Genomic DNA, 10,238 nt, shown 5'->3' with positions numbered 1-10,238 from the left:
AGAGAGAGAGAGAGAGAGAGAGAGAGAGAGAGAGAGAGAGAGAGAGATGAAAGAGAACATCAGATATTTCAATTTATAATTAAACCAATTGCACGTCCGGTTAATTAATTTGATGATGCTGCACCAATTGTATAGGTCGCACGAAGTCACCGTATTAAAATCGAAACAGTGTGGCCCCTTAAAGAGCAAATAACCGAAATGACTGACACTCATCACTCGCTCGCCATGCCTAATTATGTGAAGAGCTCAATTTATCAATATGAAAATATAAAGAAGACCGCAAGAAACAATCCAAGAAATCACAATGACGACCATACATTTTGCAAATCATTGTTGACAAGCATCTCGTAATTGAATCAAATAATTGATTGTTTTTGGCACACAAGGTAGAAAGAAGACATTTTTAAAGAAATGACAAACAATTTTTTAGGGCATACATGGTTAAATTTATAGTGTCTGTACAACAAAAAAAAAACCAATAAAACCGTCAATCTCAATCAAAGGTTCTCTTCAAATTTATTTTGTAAACTGTATGATATACAGTTTTAAATTATAACGTCACAAACCATTCAGAAGCACATTAATTCGCTATAAAAACTCGAAAGAACAAAAGAAAACCCATCAAAACTATTAAACCATTCCAAATGTTGAATGAATGGAGAACGGAGCAAAAAAAACGACAAATTTCTAAAATTATTTTTTGAATCCTTTAGAATGAAAATAAACTCACTTTTTCTTCTGCTTTTCACCGATGCTTTGTCTCACTGATTTCTTCTAATTTTTGAACTGAAGGAATTGAAAATTCCACTGAAAATTCATCAATCGATATTGAAAGATTTCAAAATCGACATTTACTATTTATTTTTAAACTGGAATAATTCACCAAAAAAAAAAGGTTTTTTAATCACGTTTGTGATTTTTTTTAAAATAAAAATATAAACACGGTCAATACCTTGTTGTACTAGTAATAATTCAGTTGATAGCGTATAGTTGTGAACTAGCGTCGATCGCCAAGCATGCTCTTCCTTTATATGTTTGTAAGAAGTGTTCCCTTTCCATTGGGCCAGCGAATGTTTTGTTGGACGAACCAGAACCGTTGAGTGTTGGACGTGCGTCGTTTCAATTGCATTTATATGCTATACAAATACTACACCGTTCGCGTACAACATATATGTTCACAAAAAAACGTGTACAAAAACCAAACTCGCTCTTGAAACAATTCATAAACATAAATGACTGAATGAAAGACGCAATATTTAAATATCATTATACATACGATTGAATGTGTGATGCTGAACTGAACTGAATTCAGCGACGAAAAACAATGATCACTTCAGTCATGGTTCGTTCAAAATCACTCGTTATACACAAATTGAATACGAATTCGTATTGGTGTTGTGTTGTGTTTCTTTTTCGGGATTTCCGATTCACAATTATAAATTTGTTTACTAATAAAATCATGCTTCAATGTTACGACTTTTTTGGATTACCACTTCTTAATGACCTGGCAAAGACATACCGTGAATTTACATCTTTTTGAGGATCTCTTCAGTTTTAAAAAAAAAAAAAAAACAATTTTCCATTAACTTCAACAAAAGAATACTCATGAATCCAAAGTCAATTGTAAATGTCAGCATTTGGGCCGGCAAATGGTACCGATCATTTCAAACTAAATTACTTTTTTCACAATTAATTCGTAGTAATTTAGAAAATGATATCCAAATTCCCAGCGGTACAGGTGCAGTTCAATTTTGAAGGTAAATATCATCTTGATCGATTGATACAAATAGCCGATTGCCATGAATCCGGTCATGATATTGTCGGGGGAGAATAGAGAGTAAAATGTATCACTTTTAATTTGTATCGTTTGAAACAGTTTATGAATTATGATAATGAGCTTAAATCATTTATAATAAATCAAAAAATGATTATGACTGGTTGAATATATTTGGTACGAAAAATGTTTTGCGTTAATTGATCACATTAATTTTACATCATTCATCAAAAGTAGCGCAAATATCTACAGGAAGCTTGGAGGAACCTTAGTGGAAATTAATTCACTAAGAAAAAAAAAATGATTTGAAAAATGTCTGCGAAACAAATTAAACGATAAGCTCCCGTATTCGGTCAGATAGGACATCTATTAAATTCATTTATTATTCATGGAGTTGATTTTATTAAATGGCATCAACTAAACGTTCCATGTTTCTTTTTCAAATCGCTCTCATTTGAGGTTTTTTTTTCTTCGTTTTTTCAATTTAAATGGTAATTATATGGATATTTAATATTATTACGCACACAAACGCATACGAAAAATTGAAAAATAATCATTTGATTGACACCACGTAATAATTTATGTACATCGTTGAATAGAAACACGAAACTCAATCAAATAAATAAAAAGAAAACGGTTCGCGGTATACGGTTCGCGGTAAATTGAATGTTGCTCATTTTGACAGTTCAACCCTATAACATTGGATGTTGCTCATTTTGATAGAAATGCAAACATAAAACTAAAACGTAAACACCAAAATGTTATAAACAACATTGATCCAACAATGATGTTTATCGAAACAAATTGATGGAAAAATACATTTAATCTCAATTGCTGATGTCAATGTTTAATGTGTGTTAAAAATGAATCAGAATAAAAAGGAAATATGTCGTTTGTGCTATTATGAAACAATTGACACCACAAATATATTCAGTGTCAAAGGAACCGAACTCGATTTCATCGGAAAAATTCGAAAATATTTATACTTTTCGGTAGTTTGGAAATGTGCATTGTTTTATGGTATTTGTATAAACATGACTAAGATTATATCCTTTTTTAAGGTGGATAAAGACGATGGACTGCCAAGCACCGTATGTTGGATGTGTACACAACAATTGGAATCATTTCATCGATTTTATGAAAAGGTACTTTTGGACTCAGTTCCAATTATTATTCGCTAATTGGCACCATTTTCATTCATTTTATTTCATACTCAGATTAACGATATCCAAAAGACACACTTAACTCAGTTTGAATATGAAAACATTGTACTGCGGCCAAAGTATGAAACCGATCCAATCATATCGAATCGCATCGTTGGAGATAATAAAAACAGCACAATTGTTGATGACGATGGTAATACGATTGAAGTGCTCGTAATATCCGAAGAAGATGCTGAACATGAACAAAAACTTGTGGACACTGAATTTGAAGAGTTTGAATTGCTGGAAGTGGACAATGTTGATGCAAATAACGAAATTGATGAGAACAAAATGAAAAAGGATGAAAGCATCGAATTGATGGAAACAAATGAACTTGCAACCGAAGACACCAAAGATGCAATGTCACCGCAGACACGAGCACGACGCAAAACAAAACGCAAATTCGTTTGTAAGACAGAAAGTACAAGGAAAAGTGTTCGCCAAGCGGCCGCTAAAATAAAGCAAGAACATTCGCAAAAATTCGTCGAAAATAATAAGAAACAACTACAGAAATCGAAATCAAAAAATTTAGAAGATAACTGTGTAGCTGAGGAACATGATTTGGCAGAAGGTGAAAGTGACGATGAATTTCCCTCCAGAGACTCGGACAATGAGGACTGGCCATCGCCAGAGACTCTTTCTGAATTTCCAAAAGAAATAATTAAGGATGGTCTGCTACAGGTTAAAGGCAAAGAACTATTTTCACTGATTTGCAGGTATGTATTTATTTAAAAAAAAATCACTCAACCGTAAAAAGGGTGAAGGAATGCTATACATGTATAGTTGCAATAACTGCAGTTATTTTTACAACCGTAAAATCAATTAAAAGTATTATGTACTAATTGTGTGCTTTCTAACATCAGATTTTATAATTTGGAATGTAAACTATGTGAGGAAAAGCGAAGGTTCAAGTAAGTAGACTTCCATTCGAATTTATTTCTTCAAGTATTTGCTTTTTTTCTAATTGTTTTTTGCATGAGAATTTTGTGTAAATATTAATTGTGTACCAGGGTGATTGATAAGTAGTGTGCCTAGTGAAAACAGTGGGCATCAATATTAAATCTCTATAGTTGTTAAATAAATACCGTCACCAAAACCTTGCATGTCCGTGCTTCGAATCAGAAGTAACAGCCCTCGAAAAACACCAACCTCGAAATATACTTTAATTTTTCACTTTATAAATTTACTTGAAAGATAAGCAGTTATAGTGCACGACCTTTCTAATGTGCTAATCTAAAGCGATTAGCTTCCAAATGCATATAACATTGCCTTTGTTTGCATAACCAGTTTTGGGTATAGAACATTTTTCATAAGCAGTTTTTTTATCCATTAAATATATAATTTAGAATAGATTGCATTTTTGGCTTGATTTCGTTTGATAAATCACAGTCCCACGAAATTCGACGAAATTCGAGGTCAAACTAGAAATGCGATTCGGACTTGTGAACTAGAGATTTGATATTGATGCCTTCCATTTTCATTAGGCACATTACTTATCAATCACCCTGGTATTTGTACATTTACAGGCAATTAAATGACATGCTCGATCATTATACAGAAACGCATAAAGAACCCGGCTACGTGGAATGTTGCCAAGTAAAATTGTTTCGATACCAAGCGATTATAATGCATATGTGCAGACATCTACAGCCGGATGCGTTCAAGTAAGTTTTACGATCAAAAAGTGAACAATTTTAACATTTCAATCCGAACAAAAACATTTTGACACAGATGCGATGAATGTGGTTATATTGTTACACGACCGCGTTTCCTTCAGAGTCACAAACAAACTCATTTACCCGACGACCAAAAACCATACGCTTGTGCTGAATGCTCGAGGAGATTCTGTTGGAAGAGTGCACTTCGCATTCATTTAATTAGTCATAAGCCGGCCGAAGAACGCCATCAATATATTTGCCATGTGTGTGGTCGAACGTAAGTTTACTTTTATATATTTTTTCATGCAATTTTTTTTTTCTTCGGTTAATTATTTCATTTTTATTTTGATTAGGTATGATACACCGGGTGGCCTCTCCACGCATAAAAAACTAGCACACAGTGGCATCAAAAAATCACAAACGAGCGTTTGTCATATATGTGCAAAGAATTTTTCATCGCGTACAGGTAATAAACTAACGACTAAATTCAACAATAAAACCAATTACTTTCATAGACGTCCATTTTTACAGGTTTGCATGAACATATGATGACAATTCATCAGCCAAGAGAGAAAGGTATTTTTTTGTTTGTTTCGATTCTTTGAAAGAAAAAAAAAAGATCAAGTAAAACAATTATACACGGGAGAACATCTATATGTACGAATTTGTAATTAAAATATCTGCCTGTTGCATGTAGAGATGTTCCGATGTATATACATATTTGCTTGAATTTTAAAAACTATAAAAAATTTATTCGAAAAAAAAAACTTGTAGGTCAAATGCAGTGCACCAAATGTGGAAAATGGCTAATGAATTTTCGATGCCTTAAAACGCATATGGTTCTGCACAGTGATGTTCAATTTCGTTGTGATAAATGTGATTATGTAACAAAGAAAAAGGCTCTTTTGAATCGTCACCTGGTGACACGGCATTCAAATAAGCGTCCGTTTGTTTGCGATTATTGTGGTCGTGATTTTAAAATGAAACGTGCATTAACCGTACATGTTGCCCAGCATGCGTCCACCACAAAATATCAATGTCCATTCTGTGATCGTTCGTTCAATAGTTCGACAAACTTTTATACACATCGCAAAAATTCACATCCCAAAGAATTGGCGGATATGAAGCGGCAAGAGGAGGCCGAACGGCGTCGACGACGAATTGAAGCCGGCGTTGAAGAGGGTGAATTGAATGTTGAGCCTGAACATCAACCAGATGATGCAGATATTGTACAACCGATTGAAGTTCCAGATGAGGATGATGATAACGAGACTACATTTCATGTCACCGAAATTCGTAATACACATTTAATACTTACAACCGATACAGGCGATGAATATACCGTGCTCGAAGTTAAATCACATGATAATAATGATCGAACATGATGTTATTTTTGTATGAAAACGCAACGATTTAACAGAAATGTATCTCATTTTATTCGCTTTTTATTTCATTTTTTAGATAAACGAATAAAATTTAAACGATTTTATTACTCTCAGTATGCTCTTTTAGTTTTGCCTGGTATTCTTCTTCATTGGACAATAGTTCAAGTTGTTGTTGACATTTTTCAAGTTTTGGTAGTACAACTGCAATATAACCGTCACCATCCTGACCAATGAGTTTTGGATTCGATAATAAATCTTCATTCACTTCAACCAATTTACCTATCGTAGAGAATCGAAAAAGAAATAAATCAACAATTAATGAAAAAAAAAATTAAGCAATTTTCGCAATTTACCCTGAGTAGTGCTGGCCACACGGTATGTGGTATCATCTTCGCATGTTACAATCGCCAAACAAGTGGTTGCTTGAAGTTGCATTGCACCACGTTTACCTTTGCCCGATACTTGATTTTTGCTTCGATCGACACCGCCAACATCAAATGTTATTGATTTGATGCCTTTTTTAACGGCGATATGCGTATCGGCCAAACCCACCAAACAAATGCCATTCGAATGATTCAAGAGTGTGTGAGCCTCGGCAATGTCATTATTGCGAAAATAATAGTATTTTTTATAGTATCGTTCCACAACTGATGGATAGTTATCATAATCGAAATCGTGAGATTCGGTGATTGGAGGCACCAATTCACCACAAATCACCTCTTCTTCGGGCTTGAAATAATATTGATCCAAATCAATTTCTGTCATTTTTTATATATATATATGTATATAAATTATTCACACTAAATTCACTAGACTTGTATTTTTTTATGTTCGTTGTTTCTATCGTATGTTTTTAATTTGATGTATATTTTTTGTTTTCTTCTCGATATTGTTTCAACAATGAATCGTAGTCGGTCTTATCGTTTTTCATACGTTCTCTTCTCAATGCTTGTTGCTCTTTGGCGTTCTGTGCATTACTGTCACGTTTTGCCACTCGTTCTTTTTTCATGCAGGCTAACATTCGATCATATGGTCCATTGCATTTGCCGAAAAATTTCAAAAATGAATGCTAAAATGAAACAATAATTCCATTTGAAAATTATATAAACATATCAATATACGTTTGAACGTGACTCACTTCTTTGCGACAGGCAAATAATTCCTGAACTATTTTATTACATTCGTCAGTGTGCAAATGCGGCGATAAATCCGGATGCATAACGAACGTTCAAATTCAATTCGATCCAAACACAAAGCTCATTTAATTTTAAGTTTATTTTGTTACTTTCTTTGAACTAACCAAAAATATATTCCAAGCAAAAAAGTCAAGCGGTTGATTGATTGTCCATCACGTGTGAACAGGCAGCGACCTCTACCAATGACAAGTGACAACTTGAGAGAAAAATGAAATCAACTCATCATTTATGATGTTCATTCGATTTATTATTGTTTCGTTTTCTTTATTCAATATAGATTCAATTTGTTTTTTTTTTTTATTTATGCTGTTTTAAATTTATCCTAACTTAATCATTAGATGATGGATTTGAGGCATTTGCCGGAAATGGAAATGTCATTATTATTGTTGTTGTTGATCGTCGTCTTCTTCTTCTTCGACTTGAATTGGTGTTGGTTTGTATTTGTAGCGAATTTTATCGTTGTATCCTTCGCGATTTCGCGCAATTTCAATTGCCCAAAATTGAATACGTACAACTAAAATGGAATTGTGTGGCCCAAAATCGAGACCAGCATCAGCTCGCATCAATGTGCCATAACTGTAGTCATCCAATTTATTGAATTTTTCAATAAAACTTCGCCACTTATGCTTTGCCGAGGGATTTTTCAATTCGGTTTCGGTGATTTTGGCCACATTGAAATTCGGAAATTCTTCACGAAATGTTTGATAGATTTGATCATCGAATGGCGTCAATTTCAATAGTTTTGGATCAACACTACATAGCAGCTGAAAATACAAAATAACAACAAATCATTATAAATGTTTTCTTCGTTTGCCCGAATTACAATGTTCGGATCATTTTGACGCGTTTTTTTTGTTTGTATTTTAAACTATTTTTGTTGCCACTCACATTGAAATGAATTTCGGCATGTTCGAATGCCCGCATTGCCCACATTGCTTCAACAGATTCATCGTTTCCAAACTCTTCAGCTGGTCGGCTGAGTACGTCCTAAAAATACAGACACACAAAAATTCATATGTTATTCGCGTTAATATTCATTCCATTTGATTTTTTACGGTAAACAATCGTTGATAATTTCTGAATTTGAATGGAAAATTCAATTTTAATCGATATTTCTTACCATTTTTCCAATTTATTTTCACTTTGTTTTCAAATCCACGTGCGGCAAATCTATTATTATTGCGTATATGTACAGCCACATTTCTGTCAAACTAAGCATACAAACAAAGAGCAAATTTTCTGACATGACATTTCGGGCTTAATCACACTGTTAACTATGCATTTATTCTTCTTGTATGAATGCCATGAAAATGGTATACTATATTTTTAGTCTTTTTATGGAAAATTTTCAGCGAAATATTTTTTTTTATTTTCGAATTTTGTTGAGAATTCAATGAGAAAAAATTTAAAATGTGCTTGATGAAAAACGGACGAAGAAAAAAAAGTTTGCACCATCGAGACTTGATACCAATGGCATGTTATTGTTTAAAACTGAACAGTGTATATCGAACAATATGTCCATCGAGTTTGTAAGAGAAAATGGTAAAAATTTAATAATTATCATCGAAATTTCAAGTTTTTTCTTGCACAGAATGGTTCTAATAGTCATGAACAATAATTTTATGCAAAAAACTGCACAAAAATTGTGTGTTTCATTGGTGAAAATGTAAAAATTCAATAAAATGCATTGAACTATCATAGCATCGACAATTAGCGTACATATATTCGACTGGAAGCGTAGCACCTTCTGTAATCCGGCTATTCGGAGGTCTGGTTTGTGGACTGGTTTGAGATTGGGGGTTCTGTATATCAGATGGTTCATGTTGACACGGCGTCCGCATTAAGTTTACCATCAATATGCGCACAATGGAGGAGTCCGATGTGTGCAGGTTGGCTAAGGAAAGACGAACCGGGCCAGGCGGGAAACCGAGCAGCCAAAAGTCTTCGTGGTAAACAGTAATGGGATAGCGCTGTGGAGTGAAACGCTGATGTCAGCCTGATCAATACAGTCAAACTACATTCCTTTTGCAAAAATTTACAATGAAATTCACCATTTTTCTTTTTACGTTTTATTCTATTTTCTTAAAAAGTTTATTCTTTTTTTATACAGAATTTCTTTGTTCGTCATAGTATTTTAACAACGTAATGTTTGCGTTCAAAGTGCAAACTTAAACATGATTTTTTAACTCAATTTGAAAGTCGAATCGGACATCACAATAATGATAAATGATTTAAAAATGTAAAAACCACATAAAAATGATGAATTATGTACAGAATGTCCGTATTATAATTGAACAATAAAAATAAAAAAAAACTTGCTACTATGAGTATCGATTATGTGTTTTTCCAAGACAAAGCAAGTTCATACCACAACCAAAACAACGTTTGCGGTTGTTAAGCATTTGACTGCGTGTACATCGATAAATTATTATCGATCAAAATAAATGCCAAATAAATAAAATTATAAATGTAATATGAAAAACAATTCGAAGAAATAGCATTATTTTTAGCAGTCAAAAATGTTTTCGGGTAAAGAAAAAAAAAAGATATGAAAAAGATTATACGATGTATTGTATATTGACACGTAACACATATGTGTAGTAAAGGCACAAACCAAACCAAATGAAACAACACATTCATATTTAGCGTTCTTATAATCGACTGGAAGCGTAGCGCCTTCTGTAATCCGGCTATTCGGAGGTCTGGTTTGTGGAATGATTTGAGATTGGGGGTTCTGTATATCAGATGGTTCATGTTGACACGGCGTCCGCATTAAGTTTACCATCAATATGCGCACAATGGAGGAGTCCGATGTGTGCAGGTTGGCTAAGGAAAGACGAACCGGGCCAGGCGGGAAACCGAGCAGCCAAAAGTCTTCGTGGTAAACAGTAATGGGACAGCGCTGTGGAGTGAAACGCTGATGTCAGCCCATTCAATAAAATCAAACTACATTCCTTTTGCAAAAATTTACAACAAGTTTTTGCTATATTACATTCTTTTTTACTTATTTAAAGTATAATAAA

At 33.6% G+C, this 10,238-nt stretch overlaps 5 protein-coding genes across 6 annotated transcripts in view; 1 reads left to right on the top strand and 4 right to left on the bottom strand.

The window, feature by feature from the left end:
* LOC116347027 (mycosubtilin synthase subunit C) overlaps nucleotides 1–1,038 on the bottom strand; it is a 7,183-nt gene extending 6,145 nt beyond the window's left edge. The window contains exons 1-2 of one of the 2 annotated variants that reach the window (XM_031777412.1): nucleotides 953–1,038; nucleotides 731–869 (exon numbers count right to left, since the gene is read on the bottom strand). The gene's annotated coding sequence lies outside the window, so the exon portion shown is untranslated. Of the gene's footprint in view, nucleotides 1–730; nucleotides 906–952 lie in introns of those variants that run through there. The other variant, XM_031777414.1, reaches the window with a different exon arrangement.
* Nucleotides 1,039–2,512: 1,474 nt separating this feature from the next.
* LOC116347038 (transcription factor grauzone-like) lies at nucleotides 2,513–6,132 on the top strand. Its single transcript, XM_031777431.1, has 9 exons — nucleotides 2,513–2,766; nucleotides 2,836–2,919; nucleotides 2,992–3,692; nucleotides 3,840–3,887; nucleotides 4,503–4,640; nucleotides 4,708–4,911; nucleotides 4,988–5,100; nucleotides 5,166–5,210; nucleotides 5,409–6,132. The coding sequence occupies exons 1-9, from the start codon at nucleotides 2,638–2,640 to the stop codon at nucleotides 6,017–6,019; spliced, it is 2,073 nt and encodes a 690-aa protein (XP_031633291.1). The 5' UTR covers nucleotides 2,513–2,637; the 3' UTR covers nucleotides 6,020–6,132.
* Nucleotides 6,047–6,802, bottom strand: LOC116347039 (protein Abitram). Its single transcript, XM_031777432.1, has 2 exons — nucleotides 6,373–6,802; nucleotides 6,047–6,298 (listed from the first exon to the last, which is right to left on the bottom strand). The coding sequence occupies exons 1-2, from the start codon at nucleotides 6,782–6,784 to the stop codon at nucleotides 6,111–6,113; spliced, it is 600 nt and encodes a 199-aa protein (XP_031633292.1). The 5' UTR covers nucleotides 6,785–6,802; the 3' UTR covers nucleotides 6,047–6,110.
* Nucleotides 6,803–6,842: 40 nt separating this feature from the next.
* Nucleotides 6,843–7,370, bottom strand: LOC116347040 (COX assembly mitochondrial protein 2 homolog). Its single transcript, XM_031777434.1, has 2 exons — nucleotides 7,158–7,370; nucleotides 6,843–7,088 (listed from the first exon to the last, which is right to left on the bottom strand). Exons 1-2 carry the CDS (start codon nucleotides 7,236–7,238, stop codon nucleotides 6,873–6,875), a joined length of 297 nt encoding a protein of 98 aa, XP_031633294.1. The 5' UTR covers nucleotides 7,239–7,370; the 3' UTR covers nucleotides 6,843–6,872.
* An 84-nt stretch (nucleotides 7,371–7,454) lies between these two features.
* LOC116347003 (protein PBDC1) lies at nucleotides 7,455–8,425 on the bottom strand. The gene is made up of 3 exons (XM_031777369.1): nucleotides 8,336–8,425; nucleotides 8,104–8,202; nucleotides 7,455–7,979 (listed from the first exon to the last, which is right to left on the bottom strand). Exons 1-3 carry the CDS (start codon nucleotides 8,336–8,338, stop codon nucleotides 7,596–7,598), a joined length of 486 nt encoding a protein of 161 aa, XP_031633229.1. The 5' UTR covers nucleotides 8,339–8,425; the 3' UTR covers nucleotides 7,455–7,595.
* Nucleotides 8,426–10,238: the final 1,813 nt, after the last annotated feature.

Source organism: Contarinia nasturtii, unplaced genomic scaffold (genome assembly GCF_009176525.2).
Source record: "Contarinia nasturtii isolate CC-2019 unplaced genomic scaffold, AAFC_CNas_1.1 Cnas_scaffold_1699, whole genome shotgun sequence".
Lineage (NCBI taxonomy): Eukaryota > Metazoa > Arthropoda > Insecta > Diptera > Cecidomyiidae > Contarinia > Contarinia nasturtii.
This window is presented reverse-complemented; position numbering and strand designations above follow the sequence as displayed.